Source organism: Muscardinus avellanarius (assembly GCF_963383645.1).
Source record: "Muscardinus avellanarius genome assembly, chromosome: 9".
In the NCBI taxonomy this organism is placed as follows: domain Eukaryota; kingdom Metazoa; phylum Chordata; class Mammalia; order Rodentia; family Gliridae; genus Muscardinus; species Muscardinus avellanarius.
The window spans coordinates 23,860,086-23,882,465 of NC_137795.1; the positions used below are offsets into that span (position 1 = coordinate 23,860,086).

At 35.7% G+C, this 22,380-nt stretch overlaps 1 protein-coding gene across 1 annotated transcript in view; it reads left to right on the forward strand.

The window, feature by feature from the left end:
- SUGCT (succinyl-CoA:glutarate-CoA transferase) overlaps nt 1-22,380 on the forward strand; it is a gene marked incomplete at both ends in the record, with an annotated part of 986,025 nt that overhangs the window by 219,931 nt on the left and 743,714 nt on the right. Inside the window, one exon of the mRNA XM_080701949.1 lies at nt 7,730-7,825. Within this exon, the coding sequence (XP_080558075.1) occupies nt 7,730-7,825 (96 nt within the window). The remainder of the gene's footprint in view (nt 1-7,729; nt 7,826-22,380) is intronic.

Sequence of the window (22,380 nt, forward strand, 5' to 3'; positions counted from 1 at the left end):
TTTTGTGTTTTTCCTTCCAAAGTCCAGCCTAATTATGAAAAAAGCATCATAAAAATCACAGTTTAGAAACATTCTGCATAATATTTGTTCTGTACTTTAACACCATTAAAGTATCTGGCCATGAGGACACATACTGTGATTCCAGTACTTGGGAGACTGAAACAGGAAGATTGAAGGTTTGTGGCCAGCCTGGGGCAACTTAGCAAGACTCTGTTTCAAAATAAAAACTAAATAGATCTGGGAGTATAGTTCAGAGGTAGAACACCCCTGTGTTTAATCCCTAGTAACACACACACACACACACACACATGCGCGTGCAACATATGAGAAACTCTTGCAGCCAAGAGGAGATAAAGGAGACCTGATGATGACTAAATATAATGTGGTATTCAGGATGGAATCTTGGAACAAAAAAGTTATTAAATAAAAACTAAAGAAATCTGGACATATTGGCTTTTGTTAATAATAAGGTATCAATATTGGTTCTTTAATTCTAAAAACATATCAAACTAATGTAAGATGTTAATAATAGGTATATTGGATGTGGAGTGCATGGGAACTCTGTGCTGTTTGTACTGTCTTGGTAGTTTTTATATAAATCTAAAACTCTTCTAAAATAAATGTATTGGAAAAATTGTATTTTCCACATGCTACATAATTTCTGTTGCATAATTTTAAGTGCCTATATTATCTTTTATTATACTTGGATTTAGTTTATTTAACCTACTTGCTATTGTTGGGCATTTAAATAGATTCTAATTGTTTATGCTACATTTTTGACCAAATCTGTATTTAGAGGAAGGGCTGCATAGATACTTTATTATGACTTCAAATATTTTTGGCGTGCAAATGACTTCTGCACAATTGATTGTCCTGTAGGCATCTTAAAAATGACACACTCAGAGATGGGGTCTTATTTTCTTTCCCTCTCTCTGATTTTTTAATTTTTTTTATAATATCATCATAGTCAACCCAGATATTCAGCCAAGACTATGGATATTTTGTTCTGTTCCCTCCTCTCTTTCAGCATTCTATCTGCTATCGCTTCCCATTATTCTTTTAAATGTTCTGTCCCTAAAATATATCTTAAATCCACTGATATTCTTCTATGTCTTCTATCACCAACCTAGTTTTGGCTATCAGCCCTACAAATTCTAGATAGAAAGATGACATGATATAATTTGTGACTTTAAAATGATCCCTCTGAAAGATGTGCAAAGAATGGTTTCTTACTGACATGATCTGGTTTTTGGCAACCTCTCTTATTTCACTTCATATCTCTTATTTGCCATGCTTGAGTTGAGTCATGTTGGTCTACTTTTCAGGGTTTTTTTTTTTGTATGTGAATCTTCCTGCCTTATAGTTTTCACACATGGTATTCTCTCTCTCTCTTTTTTTTTAAAGGTTCTCTACCCTATGGTAGGTGTTTAGTTATCTTCTGTACTATTCTTAAGTCCAAAGTGGACTGGACTCTGTGGTTTTTATTTGCCTCTTTATATTTTGTAACTACCACAATGACACATATAGAAGCACTCAATATTATTTTAATAATCACAGTTATTACTGTTTTCATTTATTTGTTTTTATATTATTATTGGGACCTTATAATTATACATCATAGCGAGGTTCAATGTGATACAAATATATGCATTCAGCACTTGGTGTGTTTTTCTCTGGATCCTTTCCTGCTCCCCCACTCACTGTACATATTAGATTGGTGGTGGTAATAACTTCATATATGGACACAGCATTATTTGAACTGTTTCTTCAATCATTCTGCTTTTTCTCCCTTCCCACATCCTTCCCCCAATCTCCTCCTACTATTCTACTGGTCTCTCCTCATTTATCTGTTCTCCAACTAAGTTTAACTAAACACAAAACATGTAACCTACCTGCCCATATTTCCTCCCATTCTTCAGTGTCCATCTCAACATTTTTTTTCTATTAAGATATGCTCCATTCACCCAAGCAAGAAAATATTTTATCTGGCTTAATTTATTTCCATCTTTTCTCATTTATTTCCCATTTTCTCTCTGGCTTCCACATAGGAGAGAAAACATATGACCCTTCACTTTCTTACTGGCTGATCTCACTTAACATACTATTGTCTAGTTTCATCAATTTCCCTGCAAATGACATAATTTTACTTTTCTCTATGGCTGAATAAAATTCCATTGTGAGATGGGTGTGGTGGTGGTGGCACATGCCTGTATCCTGATACTTGGGAGGTTGAGACATGAGGATGACAGGTTTGTGACCAGTCTTAGCAACTTAGTAAGGCCTCCACAAATTAGTGAGACCCTGTTTCAAAATTAAAAAAAATAAAAAAGGACCAGGAGTGTAGCTCAGAGGCAGAATACCCCTAGGTTCAATCTCCAGTACCATGCATACAAAAAAACCTTCTGTTGTATGTATATACCACATTTTCTTTTTATATTCATCTGTTGACAGACACCTATTTTGGTCCCATGATTTGGCTATTCTGAATTGTACAGCTAGAAACATGGTTATGTACATATTACTATAATAGTCTAACTTTAATTATTTTGGAAAGATACTGAGGAATGATATAGCTGGATCATATTTCTAGTCTTCTGAAGAAACTATTGATCTCCAGTGTGTTTGTACTAATTTTCATTCCCACCAATAGTGATTGCAATTCCATCAAGAGTTCCTACTTTTCCACATCCTCCGCCAGCATTTATTTTTGTTTGTATCCTTGGTGACTGCCATTCTAACTGGACTTAGGAAGATTTTGAGTATAGTTTTTATTTGTGTTTCCCTGATTATTTAATGATGAGGTTCTGTTTTACAAATGGTTTGTAGTACATAATTTTTACCTTAAATAGACCCTATTTTAAAAGGAGAAAGGAGAAGACACAAATATTGTTACAGCATGGAGGATAGTAATGCAGTTGGACTAGCTAGCCATTGATGTGAACTCAGTTTCTCTCCTCTGTTCTTTTACCTATCTATTATATTAAGGAGTTTGATTGGACTTTTTTAAGGCTCTAGTTTTCAAATCTGATGTGTAAATAATGGCACACTGGTTAAAGTATTTTTTTGCAGGCTCTGTTCCTGGAGAATCTAATTTGGTAGCTCTGGGGCGAGATCCAGAAATTCCCTGGATGATTGGTAGTGTTCAGCTAGGTTTATTAATAATTGATCTATGTCCTTTTAATTTTGATGTCTTATAATTTTAGGACAAGGCAGACTTTGAAAGTACATCAGGAGTTAGCTAAATTAAGCCGGGTAAAATATTTTCTTGCTTGGGTGAATGGAGCATATCTTAATAGAAAAGATAATGTTGAGATGGACTTTGAAGAATGGGAAGTGATATGGGCAGGTTGGTTACATGTTTTGTGTTTAGTTCAACTTAGCTGGAGAACAGAATATATGCAGACAGTAGGAAGAAAAAATTTTTACCTGTTTTGATGTGGTGGATCACAGATGTAGTCTTATTTTTCCCACTTTATCTCTCAAACTTGTTTTTCATTTGCAGGTGAAAGATTCTATTATTGAATCTTGATCATTTGGAGAAGATGACACACGTGGTCAGGTGGTGACAGACACCCTGAGGGAATTTTATGAAATAAATAAGCATGTTCTTTCTTAAGCTTTTGGGCCTGTGCTTTCTGAGATCTACTTTGACCACCCCATTGGTTTTCTGGTTAGATACAAAGACCATCATGGCCCACTATGTTGTCTAAAATAATAGTTTTGCTGTCAGAATGATTGTTATTAAACCAGAGTTGGCCTTTTTGTTTAGATGAAACTATATAAAAGCAACATTCTGAGTAAATTATATAGTATCCACTTGATGAAATAATAAGCCTAAGTTTAGGGTTGAAAGTAATGATCTAATGCAATATTTAGAATGGATATGCAGTATGTAATTATTAACCTAAAAGTCACATCCTGCATTCTTTTAATTTGTGGAAAATTGTCATTAATTGCCCAGGAAACCTCTGATTTTTTATACATAATCACATCATAACTGTTGACTTTCTCTCCCTTCTCCTGCTTTAAAATACATTCTTATAAACAGTGTATACTTTCAGATTTGTAATACTCCCTTTAAACATTAAGTTGCTAAGTTTATCCCTGTTGCTTTCTTTTTGTAAATTTCTTACTCCCCAAGTTTGCCTTTGAGTACTTACTGGCAAATCACACTTTGTTTTTTTATGGCAACTAGCTTAAAAACTTTTTTCAGCAGGAGCCTGCTAATTATAAAATGCCTTTTGTTTTCATTATTACTAATATATGGGAGAAATATATATGGTATTCCATTTAAATACAGTTTGAGAGGTGAGTTCTGATCCTTCACTCCAATTTATTCTAAATAGGGCAGAGTCAGAAACACAGAAGTCAAAAATTGAGAAGAAAAGGTAGTGGGTAAGAAATGAGGCATCCAGGATGATCTTAAGCCTAGAATCCAGACTTTGTATATTCCTGGCAAATATCTCAGATCACTTTAGGATTTAAAGACTAACCTGAAATCATACAGCCAATCCACTGCCTCATACAGCTATTACTAATGTTGCTGTAATCATCATGAATTTACTTTGAAGTGAGAGAAGTAGAAATAACAAGCCTTTTGTGATTTATTGCTTGCTAAGAATGCCTTTATTAATTTGATTTCATGGCCTCCAGTAGCATTAGAATCTTCCCCCTTTTTTGAACTGGAGATTGAACCTAGGGACATTTTTAACTCTGAGGTACACCTACGTGTCTTTTTTATTTTATTTTATTTTGAAAATGGTCTAAGTTGTTGAAAATCTCACATAGTTGCCGAGGCTGTCCTCAAACCTTCAATCCTCCTATCTTAGCCTCCTAAGTACTGAGATTACAGGCATGTGCTGCATTAGTACCGGCAAAGAATGTATTTCACCAGGATTTATTCAATAGAAAAAAGAGAAAGGCATAATAAAGCTATATCAGTGAAGTACTTATAAAAACTCAAACTTGAGAAAATATCCCCAGAAGAGGCATCATGAGAAAAAGAATGCTGTTATATCCCTTCTGTCTTTTTATCTGCTAGACTATTAAGAGGAATAAGGAATCAGAAATATAGATATTGGAAAAAGATTTAAGGTCATTTACTATTTTGCAAGGTATGTTTGGGTTTATGCTACCTGTGGTGATGTTCTAGGCCTGCTTCTATTTCATCCAAAGTATTTGGGAAATACCTACATATATATTAAGATTTCAGTATTACTTGCTTTGATACAAGAATTTTTATTTTTTTAAAAAGTTTGAAAACCATCAGGTTAGCTCATGCCTAAGATTTTATAGAGAACATATTTGAAGGTCAACAAAGTTAAATTATATGCCCACAGTCACACAACTCCTTAAGAGGTTGAGAGAAATTAGAAACGGTGAATCTGGCCTTCCCATTCAAGGCATTTTTTACTACAAAATGTTGATTTGATTTTCCATTTTGAAAGACACAGAAGTGATCTGTGAAATGGTGATTAGCACTAGGTAGCCCCAGGCATCCCTGGAGTGCTCCATGGTTCAAATGCCCAAGACCAGATGGAAGTCCAGAAGTGGATGACTCAAAGTTTATTAGTTTTGCCACTTGGGCAGTACAGCTGAGCCAGCTGCCACAAGGCAGTTCCAATTTCAGCAGAGCAGTAAATGAACATAAAAACGAGTTTAAATCCCAAGAATAAAGTAAAGGAGAATGGCTGCTCTATCAAGGAGATTCATCCAGGGTGAGTCCTACGGTTATCTCTTGCAGGAGGCATAGCAGGTAGAGGGCAAGAAAAGGTTGTGGCTACCAAGCCCTAAAGAAAACCAACCCTTGGATTGTTCCAGGGTCCAGTTTCAATATGAGATATATTTAGATTCCTGCTTTGATTGACTCCAAATCACATCTAATGGTGTAGATAGGGAAAATAAGTCAGTGTTAAATAATTGTCATGTGGCTGTGTGTGGTGGTGCACGCTTGTAATCCCAGCATTTGGGAGGCTGAGACCAGAGGATCGTGGTTCATGGACAGCCTCAGCTACTTAGTGAGGCCCTCTGCAATTTAGTGAGAGCCTGTTTCAAAATAAAGAATAAAAAATAGGGCAGGGGGTGTAGCTTGGAGGTTAAGTGCCCCTGGGTTCCATATCCAAACCTGCAAAAAAGAAGATTGTCATGTGGCCAGAAGCTCTCCCTGCCCCTAGAAACAATGGAAAGTTATTTGGTCACTTTATTTTAATGGTTCTGGGCCCTGGGGACACAGGTATACATGGGAACAAAGGTAATTGTGGCAGATCATCAGAAATCAAGTCATTGTCTTCCTGCTATTCTCATATGAACTTAAAAGGAAACCAAACTACCAAACTAATGCATGTGTATCTATGTTCATAACTGCACAATTCACCATAGCCAAACTATGGAACCAGCCAAGATATCCATCAAAAGATGAATGGATGACAAAACTGTGGGATATGTACACAATGGAATTTTATTCAGCCATTAAAAAAACCACAGTTGCAACATTTACAGGGAAATGGATGGATCTTGAGGACATTATGCTAAGAGAGATTAGTCAGTCACAAAAAGTAAGGAATTGGATGCTTTCCCTAATATGTGAAAGCTAAGGAGAAAGGGGGTCATAGGAAGAACTCCAGGTGAAAAAGGAGATCCTATAGAGGAGCAAATATGGCAACCTAACAGTGGGGATGGGAGGAGGAGAGAGGGAAACTCTTTAAAGCGCACGATGCACTAATTCATATCATAGTCAACCACTAAGCCAAGCATGAGAGGGAGGGATGGGGAGGGAGTAGGGTGAGGACTGGGTGGGGGATGGCTGGGTGATCTCTGCATTTAAGTCTATACAATTGTTTTTGCTTCATCATGATGTATAAATACAATTCACCAATAAAAATTTAAAAAAGAATAAAAATAATAGGGCAGGGGTGTAGCTCGAAGGTTGAATGCCCCTGGGTTCCATTCTCAGGACTGTAAATAAATAAATGAATAAATAAATAAATAAATTACAGGTTTTCAGGATCTGTCCATGAAACACTTCAAAATCAGTAATTGACCTTAAAAGTTTTGGATAATTCCTTTCAGAGATCTATGGTGCCCCCAAACTGAAATTAATACAATACTGAGGATGTGGGTCTAAGACCAACTTGGGAGATAAAGTAATTTTTGGTTAAATGAGGCTAGTTCACTAATGAGTTTGAGAGATGTCAAATAATCTTTATATTTGGTGTCAAAATGAACTAATAGAAAACTTGTCAAAATTGACTTAAACAAGATAGAAGTTTATTATTATTACTTTTTGTGTAATGGGAAGTTTAGAGGAATGTGGCTTCTGGTCTTAGTTCATTTTCTCAGCAATGATCTGTCTAGGCTTTAATGTGCCATCTTGATGAAAAGTAAAAGATGTAGTTGAAGAGGGAAGAGACAGGTACTAAGTTGCTGATGTGTCTTGCTATGGCATTGATGCTCAAGACTAGACCACAGGTCTCTGCTTGGTCAAGCTCTGCCTTAAGTTGATCCTCTCAGGAGCTGAATGTTTATCTTTTCTCAATTGACCATCGCATAGTCTCACACAATAATGTAATGCTGCTGTTTATTTGTATGATGAGAGCACAGATGCCTGTACATTTTCTAACCTATTGGGACAGTTTATTCCCTCTACAGTGACATGAAGTAAAATCATTTCATATAACATTTTGTTCATGAGTAGAGATAAATTTTTACTTTTGCTTTTTAATTTTGATAGGTGGCATGTTTGACCCAGGTAGCTGTTAATTATCTTATTGTCCAAAAAGAAGCAAGACGTTTGGGCACAGCTCATGGAAGTATTGTTCCTTACCAGGTAAGAGTATAACAATTTAGCCTGAGTTACTACAAAATCTTCAGTTCTATATGATATGAGTTTGAGAAATGATTTCTTTAAGCCCCTCAGGGTATTCTGTAAAGTATCTCTGTCTGGTTATAACAAAGTTTTCTTGTCCACTTTAAATTCTGTGTTTTGTATATTTCTTCAGCAGAAGATTGGTAATAGGACACTTAAATGGATCAAAGGAACTTGCTGAAATTGAGTGACTTTTGGGCTCACATGATGGTTTGATTTTTTTTTTTATTTCACCCAAAGAGGCACATAAAGATGGAGCCATTTTATAAAGCATGATTTGTTACCATGCTAGTTACATAACAAATGTTACCTTCCCTATATATCAATATTATTCTTACAAGGGTTGAGTGAAATGAAAAAAAATTGCTTGTGACTGATCATAATTTTTGAGCAAAGCAGATGGTTTAGGAGCTGCTGTTCTTTATTAAATGTCTAAACTTATCCTTAGAAATTCTGAACTTTGGCTAGTGGAATTAATATGTGAAAAAACTATGATCTTTCAAAAATAAAAATAAAAGCAATACTTATTCCTCTTCTTCAAAACCCCTGAACATTGCTTTACCCGTTTTCATCTAATCTCATTGTATTTATTGATATAGTTCTCATATCCTCCCTACTATATTATAAACTTAAGAGTAGAAGTGTCTTTTCATCAACATATCTCCTCTCAACCAATAAAAGCACAGATTAGGTACCATATTAGTATCTGTTGAACAAAGGTGTGGCTTTTACTCTAGTAATTTCAGTGCTAGTGCTCTTGACAGAAGGCATAAAGGTCACTATTCTTATTTTTTAGGAAGACCATGAATAATTATCCTTTAAATTTTTTTTATTGGTGCATTGTAGTCATACATCTTAATGTAGTATATTGAAGAGGCATACATGCACACATCACCCATTTAGCCCTTACCCAATTCCTACCCCTTTTCCTCCCCCCTCTCTTTTTCATGTTTGGCTTACTGATTGACTTTGATATGTTTATGAATGTACATCATGTACATTGTGGAATTTCCCTCTTCCTCCTATTCCTCTCAGGTCACTTTATTAGCTCATCTATGGTTTTTCCTTCCTTGTCTAGAGTTCTTCCTGTGATCCTTTTTCTCTCTAGCTCCCACATATTATGGAGAGCATTCGATTTTTTACTCTTTGTGACTGATTAATCTCACTTAGCATAATCTTCTTCAGTTCCACACATTTCCCCACAAATGACATAATTTTGTTCTTCTTTATGGCTGAGTAAAATTCCATTGTGTGCATATCCCATAGTTTTATAATCCATTTATCGGTTGATGGACATTTTGGCTGGTTCCATAGTTTGGCAATTGTGAATTATGCAGCTATGAACATAGATATACACACATTAATAATAAAAACAATATGGTATTGGCACAAAAACAGACATATAGACCAATGGAGCAGAATAGAAAGCTCAGAAACAAACCCGGATATTTACTGCCAATTTGTTTTCTTACAAAGGGGGCAAAAACATACACTGGAAAATAAAGATACCCTCTTTAATAAATGATGTTGGCAAAACTGGTTAACCATATGCAGAAAAATGGAAATAAACCCTACTTTCTCACCCTGTACCAGAGTCAATTCAAGATGGATCAAAGACTTGGAAACCAGACCAGAGGCCTTGCAGCTCCTTGAAGAGGGCATAGGTCTAATACTTCAACACAAAGGCACAGATAAAAACTTTCTCAACAATCCCTAGTAAAACACGCACGCACACACACACACACACACACAACACACACACACACAAAAAAAAAAACAGAGAGGGAGGGAGGGAGGGAGGGAGGGAGAGAGAGAGAGAGAGAGAGAGAGAGAGAGAGAGAGAGAGATATTTGGATTTCAGTGTTTCTTTTGTTCTGTTTGTTTGTTTGTTTGTTTGTTTGTTTGTTTGTTTTTTGGTGGAACTGGGGATGGAACCCAGGGGCCTTCTACCTCCAGGCTACACTCCCAGACCTATTTCATATTTTATTTGGAAACAGGGTCTCTTAAACCAGTACGGCTGGCTTCGAACCTGTGCGATCCTCCTGTCTCAGCCTCTCAAGCACGGGGATTACAAGCATGCCTGGCTTCTTTTGTTCTTAATACTATTGGATTTTGCCCCAAGATATACTGAGCCTAGGGATTAGTGATTACAGATTTCATGTTAATACTTTTAATGCATTTGTAATTTCTTGATACCTTTAAGCAATTGTATTTGTAAAGATGGAAGGTTTTGTATATGAGAGGAGTGCGTGGAGGAAGCAGTTTCGCCAGTCTTCAAAAGGAAAATATATATTCCTTTTGTAACACAGTTATCAGTGTGGCCACTGGTCTTGAGGTAGATGATTAACATGGTGATCTACTTTATTTCATAGCCTGTGTGTACTCAAAATTCTTTTTCTAACTTCTTCATTTTCCTAGGAGCCTACATTTGCATATCTCCACCTCTTTTTTGACCCATACTAACCTCTAACTTTCTTCATTATCATGGGGAATCCCTTCACCAATACACTCGAGGAGTATAGACAGGAGACTATACGGAATATTTTGAAGAAAATCAAAATGATTATTTTTATTATGGATGAAACCTACTCATTCTCAGAAAGAACTGGAGGCCTTACCTTTCTAACCATATTCTTTAGTTGCTTCTGGGGAACTTCACTGCCTTGCAGAGCATAATCATCTCTAGATCTTCTGTTCTCTGTCCACTCTGAGATCCCTTGTTTCCTTGTCTCTTTTCTAGAACCATAGCTTCTTCTAGTTCTAGATGGAGTTCTTATGCTTTCTAGTACAGGCACAGATGTTTGGGTAATTTCCCCATTGCTAAGTACTTAACATTTTACTTTTTATATAAAGAGAATCTCTTTCCAAGAGGCATGCCAGAGTATGGATCTAAAAAAAGCCCATCAAGCTCTATTTCTGATGACGCTATTTCCCCATATCACTATAAATGCCATAGGGAGCCCACAGAGTCTTGTATGTTCCTGATATAGCCACACTTCCTTCAGCTACAATGTGGCTCCATGATTGACTAATCATGAAAATGAGATTACAACCACAATGATCTTATTCCCTTAAAAGACTACCAGAAATAATCTCATTATTCTTGTTTTTCAATATTTTTCCTTGTTGGTATCTTTCTATGATACCCAGGCTGGCCTAGAACTTCTGGGCTTCAATGATATTCCAGCCTCAGCTTCCACAGTAGTTGGGACCCTAGGCACATGCCATCTTGCCTGGCTATTTCATCATCCTTTTATACTCATTTTCCTCAATCACCACCAGGACCCTAAGCTTTCTTGGACAGTTTCCCTATGCAATTTCCCATAAGGGTCTTTTCATCTTCATCTTTTCTTTTGACCCAATCATTTCTCTTACCATCTCGCTTGGTAGCTATAAAATCTACCTAAAAGACTGAGTAAAGCCTGGCTTTCCCTCCCTCCCTCCTTCTCTCCCCTCCTTCCCCAGTGGTCTCCTACCTCTATACCCCTAGCCCCTTTTACATTTTTTTTTTGTCTTGAAATAGTCATTAGGTTGCTGAGAATCTAAGTTGCTGGGGCTGGTCTTTAACCTGTGATCCTCCCGTCTCAGCCTCCCAAATACTGGGATCACACCACCATGACTAGTTCTGGCATTTAATTTCTTTAACTTTCCCTCTCAATGATTTTTTTTTTACCCTTTTCTCACTTGAGAGTGAGAATACTCAGGTATTCCTCAAACTTCAAAGGGCATAGAAATCACTTAGAGGTCTTGTTAAGATACAGATTCTAATTCATGGTGATGTTGATACTGCACTATGAGCACTACAGTTCCAGATCTAGACCTTATTATTATTAGTGATGACACCATTGCATTTGTATTTAATTGGTAGAATTTCAGTGCTGCTTAGACTTATTACTTCATCTATTTTATGACTGTACCCAAGCTTTGGATATGACTAGCAAACATACTATCACACTGACTGATGCCTTCCAATCTATGGCCATTTCTCTTAAGTGGGCCCTAGTCTTACCCAGCAGTCCTACCATATTCACATGTAATTAATTTTCTCTTTATCTGAGATGACTACTTCACATCTTTTCTCAGATCTTCTCCATCTGTTTTCATCATTATCTATACCTTGCCTCTTATTTTATTAAAAATTGATGCAACCAAAAGGGAACTACCTCATCTTTTTTCCACAGTACCTCTCCCAATCCTACATGAGCACCCACATGAAGTTCATTGCATTTCCTTCTGTCATGATGGACAGATTGCCTCTTCCCACATTTTGCCTATCTAAAGGCATTGCTTCTGCACTTTATCTCTTTCATCATCTGTATTATCCATCAGTGGATAAGCACATGAAAACTTCTTTCACCTTCAAAAACTCTCCAACTTCCTTGTTTCCCAAGGTATGTCTTTTTCCATCTATAATCCCACTTATCTATGTTCTTATATTTCAAAACTATTCCAAAGAGTTTTGGGTGGTGTTTGTTGGAGAAAAATGTACACCATGTCCTTTAAAATGCCATTTGTGTCTCATAGGCAAAGATTAACCTCATGCTGAGACCCAGGAATTTGGGTGGGGTGGAATAGCTGGGGGCAGTTGACTTTCTGAGTGGTTCATTAATGAGAATATTCCCTTTTCTTGAGCCTTTCAAATGAAGAAACTTTAAAAGGAATTTATCTTTTAAAGTGGCCTGATAAATCACATTTTTTTTTCTGAAGTAGCTTCTAACTCAAGAGATGGAAGAAAACAATCACTTAGAGAATGAACTAAAATAATATCTTTACTTTAGTTTGGGTTTATTTAACCAAGGAGTAGAGTAGGAATCTCTGCTTTGTTATTTCTAATAGGGACACTATGCAGTATATTTAATTTGGCACAAGCAGAGACTCAGACAGCCAGTTAAATTCCAAGTTTGAGGAGATGCAACCCTTTTTCATCATTTCTTAGAAAAACGTCAAAGTGCTGTTAAATTATGGCAGATTAGGTAACATTGAGAATCTATTTTTATAACCCAGATTAAGAATTTCTTTTAAAAGACAAAATGTAAGCTGACATCACTATATTTTCTTATGTGATTTTCTTAAAAAACTATAGTTATACTAAGGCACTCACTGAAGTGTGAAGGTATGGTTTAAATAGGAATTTCATATTTAAGCTAATAGATACATTATAATGACAGTGATCATAATCATTCTGGCTACTACTGAATATATACTATGCAACTGGGTGTATATCTATCTATCTATCTATCATCTATCAGTTTTTACATGTACTATATAGTTTATATGTTTATATATAATATTCCAGTTTCTTTTTTAGTTTTTTTTTTTGCGGGTCTGGGAATGGAACCCCGGGGCATTCAACCTCCGAGTTACACCCCCTGCCCTATTTTTTATTCTTTATTTTGAAACTGGGTCTCACTGAGTTGCAGAGGGCCTCACTAAGTAGCTGAGGCTGTCTGTAAACCGCGATCCTCAGGTCTCAGCCTCCTGAATGCTGGGATTACAAGCATGCGCCACCACACCTGGCTAATATCCCAGTTTCATAGTATGGAACTATGAACAATTATACATGCAATTATATATAATTTTTAATTTAATGTTAATGAAAGGGAGACTTAGAAATATTCAGCAACTTTCCTGTGTCCTAGCCTAGACTAGACCTATGGTTTGAAGATTTCAAAATTTTTATAATCTGTTTTCATCATCTCTTTGACAAATGAATATTTATTTTGATTCTGGAGGGCACCAAGCATAATAAGTGCTCTGCTAGAATTCTGAGCTATGGGGTAAGTATAGGTTTTCTTCATGTTGCTTTTAATTTATTGCTTTCCTGTAACTCTTGAGCAAATCCAGTGAACAATTTCCTTCCCTCTTTCTTTCTTTCTTTCTTTCTTTCTTTCTTTCTTTCTTTCTTTCTTTCTTTCTTTCTTTCTCTCTTTTATTTTTTTTCTTTCTTTCTTTCTTTCTTTCTTTCTTTCTTTCTTTCTTTCTTTCTTTCTTTCTTTCTTTCTTTCTTTCTTTCTTTCCTTCTTTCACAGTATTGGGGATAGAACCCAGGGCCATTCTACCTCCAAGCTACATTCTACCTCCCAACCCTATTTTTTATTCTTTATTTTGAAACAGAGTCTCACTGAGTTGCAAAGGGCCTTACTAAGTAGCTGAGGCTGTCCTTGAACTGTGATCTTCCTATCTCAACCTCCCAAATGCTGGGGTTATAAGTGCGTGTCACTATGCCCAGTGCAAGTGAGTAATTTCTTAAGCCTCCTGTGAGTACACAACATCTTGGTCCTAAAAGCTCCAAGTGAGAAAGAGCTGAGCCTTGATTTCAAGGGACTGAAAGACAGTATAGCAGGCATAACAGGGAAAGTTTGAACCTTAGAGTCAGATGGACTGGAGGAATTGGATGAGATAGTGCATTCCAAGTATTCTGTATAGTACCTGAAAGTGCTTTGTGGAAAGTAGCTTCCATTACTGCTAATGAATTTGAACTAATAATTATTAATAATAGTTTCTATGAAATAGTCTCTGAAAACTAATCATGGATGCTTAAGAGCAGAATAAATATACATAGTTAAATTTCTTTCCTTTTAAAAATATGCTTTTATTGGTGCATTATAGTCTCACATTATTATGTAAATCAGGTTGACAATGACATACATGCATAGAACTTGTTAGGCACCCAAGCCCTGCCCCCTACCTATCTTCCCCCTTCCCTCTCTTAGCCTAATTACTCCATAGCATATGCATATTAGAGAAAACATATGACCCTTCACTTTCTTTTATTGGCTAATCTCACTTCCCATAATCTTCACAGACCTAAATTTCTTTCTTAACCTTAATGGAATTTCTATTTTTATTTTTTTAGGGAGGAAAAGGAGAGCAACACGCTATGGCATTTTTCTGTTTTTAATTTTTTCCCAGATCTTTTTTAGAAATTATAGTACTGAGCCATTACCAAATGAAAATAACTAAAAATAATGAAAGGTAAAAAATAATAAAGGCCATTACTGAAAGAAATACATTTGAGGAGAACTGTAGAGTCATAACAGGGATTTAGACTGCCTTTGCTAAAAGCAATAACTCTTCACCAGACCTACACATGCCCTATGTGTAACTGAAAGCAGGGGCAAGTGGGCACCTCCACATTAATTTTGTATCTATCCCCTTTATTACTTTAAACTTTAGGTCAGGCCTCTGCATAGCTCTGTATGTGTACATGTTAGTCGCTTAAAGAGTGTTTATCTAAAAGCTAGTAATACAAGGTTTAGTAGCCCTACATTTGCCTAATCTGTCCCCTTTTCAAAACTGAGGCAAGATTTATCGCATCCTTTCTCAATCCCTGAAGTAGTGTCTAGAAGTCTCCAGTTCATTGTCCCCTTCCAGGGTCAAAGGTCCTATCTATTGACAGATATCCTGAGCACCAACTAGAATGCCCCCTCAGGTGATAGGACTTCTTCAGAGCCACTCCCAGAACTGGAACTGAGAGAATGATCAACCAAACCACAGAGAGACAAAGACTGCTTTAATTATGGAAATTTCTCCCTCAGTCCTAGTTCTTTCTACACACGAAAGCCAAAGCTGAGATACTTGATCTCACTTGTCTTCCCATTATGGCTGTACTGATTAAAGTTCTTTTCTTGTTTTTCACCATGACCTTTTCTGTTTGGTGTTTGGGGAAAGTGGACAGACCTCTTTAGTTGGGAAACCTAGAGTCAGGTCTGTAGTCTAGGATGCTGCTAATAGTATGAAACCATTTGCTTTTTCATTTTTTAAATTTGGTGCATTGTAATTTCACATCATATTGGGGTATAAGGTGTGAGAACAAAATATGCATATAGCTCTTAGTATCCTTCCCCTGAGTCCTTCCCCTCTCCCTTGCTCTCTCCACACATGTCTTTGATATTGGAATAGACAATTTTGTATACATTCTCAGCATTATTTTAACTAATTTATGATTTTTCTATGATTTGTGTCCCCCCTTTCTTCTTTAATCCCCCGCAGTCACTCCCTTGGAGTCTCTGCTCATCTATCTGATGTTTCCCTTATTTCTGAATATTTCTCTAGCTTCCATATATTATCTTTAGCAATCAGAGAAATTCAAATGAAAATCACACTGAGATTTCATCTAACTCCAGTTAAAAATGCAGTAATCAAGAACAAAAATAATAATAAATGCTGGCAAGGATATGGGAAAATAGGAATCCTATTACACTGTTGGTGGGACTGCAAACTACTACAGCTACTATGGAGATGAGTATGGAGGTTTCTCAGAAGATTGGGAATGGAACTACCATTTGCTTCTAAGCTAATGTATGTCCTAAATATTCTAAACTTGAAGTTCTTTTTTTAAAATGGTTCTTTTTTTAAAAAATGATTCTTTTTTAAAGGTTCTGGTTACTTTTGGTGAGGACTTTGCCACAATCTTAATAAAACAGGTCACTGGGCAGTCCAAGGGGCAGATGAAATTAGAGGATATATTCCAGCTACAGACATTATAGATACCACCCTTTGGTCTCCTCCTAAGGAAAGATTTGTCTATCTTTAATTTAAAAAATCTCAAACTTATTGGGCATAGTGGTGCACGATTGTAATCCCGGTGCTTGGGAGACAGAGACAGGAGGATTGCGCAGGACCCTGTTTCCAAATAAAAATATAAAGTAGGTCTGGAAGTGTAGCTCCAGACCCTTGGCATAGACATTGTTGCTATTCCCAGTTTCAGCTGAGGAATCTATGGCAAAGAGAGTTTAGGAAGCTTGTATAAAGTTACAAGTAAGTGGTTTAAAAAGGAGTCTATTCAAAGCAGGGGGTTACATAGGCAGATGATAAAATCCTGTATCTTTCAACTTCTGTCATCATTCCACTTTTGAGGAAGAATTATATGACATTTTTCTCTACATATTTTCTTTTTTAGGACTACCAAGAGAAATTAAAGAGGTATAAACAATTCTGTTGTTTACTGATGACAGGATCTTTAATTATGACTTAAAAGCAAATTTCCTTCAGTAAGTCAGGTTGTAAATTTTGAATAAATCTTTTGATTGCATATGCTAAAATTGTATTAGAATTGTAATAAGTCAAGTTATAGGAAAATAGCTCTATCTAGCTCCATTTATTTAGTGAGTCTGATGCTGTCCTTGAGCAATATAGGAGTTTGAGGTGATTTTACTATTTTGAGATTCAGTCTCTGGTTTTCAGGTGGTATTTCTATGAGGTCACTAGGATAGGGAAGGAACTGAGTTGAGGTGAAAGAAATATTGAAGACATAAGGAGTAGTATTTATTTTTTAATTAATTAATCAATTAATTAATTAACTTATTATGAGAGGGATATCCTGAAGAGAAACCAAGCAGGCATAACTATAAATGTTTCAATCCCATTTAAATCAGAACAGTAATACTTTTGGGGTTGTTGCTCATTAGTTTGAAATAGTTCCACTGCTTAAAAATGGTTGTCTTGGATCAATAAACTTGTACTAAAGAACTCTACTGGACTAAAAAATGGGTTTTGTACATATTTTTCTATGTTCTGGAGAAGAGAGACTAATTTTCTTCTTTTTTGGTAATCAATGTTGTGGTTCCTGGAACTGTGAACATAGAATAAAGGAAAGATTCTATTCTAGCAGAGGAAGTTCTGGTGGGAGGAGTTTCTTTGTGGCATGGCAAAGGGCCACTCTGGGAGTGGATACATTATTTTGCAGGTATGAGATTGACCTGGTGACTCTGTGTGATCAAGGTTTTTGGCTCAAATAAATGACACAGAACTGGATTTTGAAAACAGTTGGGTCTGGATGTAGACACACAGCTTATTCTATTAGGGGTGTCCAGGGCAAATCTTGTTGAAATCCTGAGTAAGTGTGTTTAGTATTAATAGAAAATTCTGATGGATCTCTGTTCAGGTGCAGATAACTTGGGGAAAATAGAACTAGTTCTAATATGGTACAAATTACTATTATAATTCAACATTGGGCAAATAAAATAATTACAATGAAAGAAAAACCATGAGATGGTAAGTGAATCTGTATTGGAAACTTGAACAAAATCATGCCTATCAAAAAATATAGCTATTAAGTATGTATGCTATTTTCCTTTTTATTTTTTATTTTTTAGTTTATAAAATTGCTTTTATTTTATTTTTTATTTAAAAAAATTTTTATTGGTGCATTGTAGTCATACATCTTAATGGGATAAAAGATGGCGGAGATATACCTGTACACATCACCCAGTTAGCCCTTACCCAGTTCCCACCTCATCCCTCCTCCTCCCTCCTTCCATGCTTGGCTTAGTCATTGACTTTGATATGTTTAAGTACATCATGTGCTTTCGAGATCATCATGTGCATCCCTCTTCCCCCATTCCATCCCCTCAGTTAGGTTTCCTTATTTGCTCATCTATCGAAACTCCTTCATCTAGAGTTCCTCCTATTACCCATTTCTCCTTAGCTTTAGCATATTAGAGAAAGCATCTGATTTGTTCTTTTCTATGATTAACTAATTTCACTTAGCATAATGTCCTCCAGCTCCATCTATTTCCCTATAAATGATGTAATTGTGTTTTTCTTTATGGCTGAGTAAAATTCCATTGTGTACATATTCCACAGTTTTGTAATTCATTCATCTGTTGATGGACATTTTGGCTGGTTCCATAGTTTGGCAATGGTGAATTGTGCAGCTACGAACATAGATACACATGTTTGGTAGTTTGGTTTCCTTTCTTTTGGGTAGATACCCAGAAGTGGTATTGCTGGATCAATTGGTAAGTTTGTTCCCATTCTTCTGAAGATCCTCTGCACTGTTTTCCAAAGTAGTTGCACTAATTTGCAATCCCACCACAATGTTTTGGAGTTCCAACTTCTTCACATCCTCACCAGCATTTGTTATTTTTTGAATGATTGCAGTTCTAGTTGCAGTTAGGTGAAATCTCAGGGTAGTTTTGATTTGCATCTCTCTGATTCTTAATAATGTTGAGCATTTTTTCAGGTATTTATTGGCCATTTGAATTTCTTCATTTGTGAAGTGTCTATTTAATTCACTTGCCCATTTTTTCTTTGGGTTGTTTTCTTAGTTGAGTTTCTTTTTTAGATTTGCTTCTCTGAAAAGGAATATGCTGCTGCAGGGGCTCTGCTCAGACAGAAGATAATAAGTGTTCATGTTAAGTGGAGTTAGTGGGATAAGAACACTTAAAAATTAAATTAATAGTTTATTTGACTTATTTTTTAACCTGGAAATTGTTCTCAAAATTCTCTTCAGAGGGTAAGAGCAGGTGTGAACTGCTCTAGGTCTTGGCCTCTCTGAAATCCATGAAGTGGCAGCATTGGAATCAGCTGAAAGTTTTTAGAAATGATACATTCCATTTTATTCTACTGAACTGAATCTGCATTTTTAACAAGATCCCCAGGTGATTCATTTTCATGTTAGACTTTAAGAAGTCCTCCTCTAACTACACTTGAAACCATTTTTGCTTTTCTAAGAAGAGTCCACTAGATGTCACTCTTGTAACCTGGGAATGGAATAGCCTTTTTCAAGGGGATTTGAGAGAATCCCTGAATGTGATTATATTATTAGATGATTTCCCCCTACCTTAGAGCTGCTGATACATACATTGATTATTTAAGGTAAAATACTTTTCTCCATGGTTGAAGGTACTGGAGAGAGATTTCTGGAATGATTTTCATTTGTTGAATTGGCACTCTTGCCCCTCTGTTTCCCTCCTTCCTAAAAAATCTTCTTGTATGTGTTAGTCTGCCATTATGTAACTTGAACACAGAATTTACTGCTGATGTTCTGACTGGCTCACTGAGAGATCGGCACCCTGGAATGCTGAGCACAGAAATACTGAGTAAACATACAGGTTTGATTACTGTGAAAATTATTGAGAGCAGAAAGGAAACAGGGCTGTATCCTGAAATTAGCATCAACCTCTATGACATGATTGTTGGAGGAAGTGCTGACCTTTCTAAGTTCTTGGGGCGTCTCAAAGGTGGTTTTATAAAGAAGATCAAGTCTGCTAGAAAGAAATGTCCCAAATGTAATATTTAAGAAAGTTAGTTTCAGCCATGAAGATAAATATAAGAACATTTACAGATAAAGTTCGATTCCCAAGGGAGATGATACACTTTCAGAGATGTACAAGGCCCCTAGGAAAAGTCCTGTTAACAACTGGTTAGGTCTGCATATTAGGAAAGAGGGGTGAAAAGGTTAAAGACTTTGCTTTAGAAGATCCAATTTTTTGCCGGATGCCCAGCTTGAGAAAAAAATTAGTTCTTCAAATAAATCAAACTCTTGCAAAACTCTTTCCTCTGAGTTTGATGTGGTTTTTCATCTGTTTCAGTTAACAGGGGTAGCAAAAATGTCATAAACTAGCAGGTGTGTGTGTGTTTGGATATGTCTTGTAACTGTATTTCTTTGTATGTAGGAAGGGGCATTTGATCTATAATATGTATCAATAAATGAATGAAAAATATTTAGTTTGATTGATTCTATCCAAGAAAAATACTCTTATTGATGTGAAAACAATATGGTTTAGCTTAAATATAGTTTCCATTTTGTACTTCTAAACTTGAGTCTTTTTTTCTAAATTATTTATTATGATGTGATTTTTGAAGTTCAGAAGTAGAATTAATTTTAAAGCATCTTACTGAAAATCATTTTATTTTTATTTTTTGAATTTTTTTGGTGCACTGTATTTATACATCATAATGGGGTAAAAAAAACTTTTGTAGACATACATTCACACATTGCCCAATTAGCCCCTACCCAATCCCCACCCCGTTACCTCCCCATCCCTCCTTCCCATGCTTGGCTTAGTGGTTGACATCTAGTATTATAGCAGTTTATCCAAAATTAACAATGATAATCTCACATAACAGTTTTATTTGTCTGATACCAAGCTTTTGGTGATTTAAAGATAACATTTCAATATTTATTTTTGTTTTCTTTCTTACCAGAGAATATATTTTTCTTTGTTATTTAGGTGAAACTATCATGCATTTATTTATTTATTTTTCAGAAAAAAATCTATCCTAATATGGAATATGAACTCTAGATACCCAAAACGATCTTGAAAAAGAACAAAGCTAGAAGATGTATATTTTCTGATTTCAAACCATATAAAGCTACAATAATTGAAACAGTGTAGTACTGTTCTAAAGGCAGATATATAAACCATTGGAGTTAAATAAAAGCCTAGAGATAAATTCTTCCATATATTGTCAAGTTATTTTTGACAAGGTTTCCACGAACATTTGGTGGTGGAAATATTAATCTTTTAACTAAATATTGTTGAAAAATAATAATTACATGAAAAAGAATAAAATTGGACCCTTACCTAACACCATATACAAACATTAACTCAAAATAGATAAAAGACCTAAATATAAATCTTAAGACTATAAACTTTTAGGAGAAAATCTGGGTCATAAAACCTCACAACATCAAAATTGGCAGTGATTTCTTGGATATGATTTCAATGGCACAGGCAACAGAGGGTAAACAAACTCCCTAAAAAATAAAAAAAAATTGTATATCCAAAGACAATGTAAACAGAGTTAAAAGTTACTGATAGAATGGGATAAAATATTTCCAAATGCTATATCTGAAGGTATATTAATATTCCAAATAGAAATCCTAAAAATTAACAACAATAAAAGCAAACAATACAATTCAGAGATAGGTAAAAGACTAATATAAATAGTGAATCTCCACAGATAACCAATCTTAATTGTCTGTTGGATGGAAACTCTTGTTTCTCTGGTTCTGGTGTGTGTTACCTATTTCTTCTTTGTAGTTAATCTCTTTGAGTATTTTCTCTAGTGCTGGTTTTGAAGACATAAATTCCTTCAGTTTCTGTTTGTCATGGAAGCTTCTTATTTCCCCATCTAATTTGATAGAAAGTTTTGCTGGGTAGGAAATTTTTGGCTGGAAGTTGTTTTCTTTCAGAGTTTGGAATATGTTACTCCAAGCCCTTCTGGCTCTCATAACTTGGTTTGGGAAGTCTGGAGTGATTCTAATTGGTTTGCCTCTGAATGTCACTTGGCCCTTTGTTTTTGTTGCCTTTAAGATTCTCAGCTTGGCTTCCTCAGTGGTCATTTTGACAATTATGTGGCGTGGGGATCCTCTTCTCTGATCCTCTCTAACGGGAGTTCTATAAGTTTCCTGGACCTGTGTATCAACCTTTTGCTCTATGTTTGGAAAATTTTCTGCTATTACTTCCTTGAAGAGATTGTTGATCCCTTTGGTTTCACCTTTTTTTCCCTCCTCTATTCCAATTATTCTTAGGTTAGCTCTCTTAAAATGGGCCCATATTTCTTCAATGTCAGATTTCTGCTGTCGGATTTTTTTTTCTAAATTAGAAACTATGTGTTCATTTTTAGATTGATCATCTTCTAAGAGTGAGAGTCTATTCTCCATGTGATCTAATCAGTTGTTTGTACTTTGAATTGAGGCCTTTACTTCATTAATTGCATCCTTTATCTCTTTTTGGCTCTCTCTGAATTCTTTTTGAAACACCTCTATTATTTCTATAGTTATT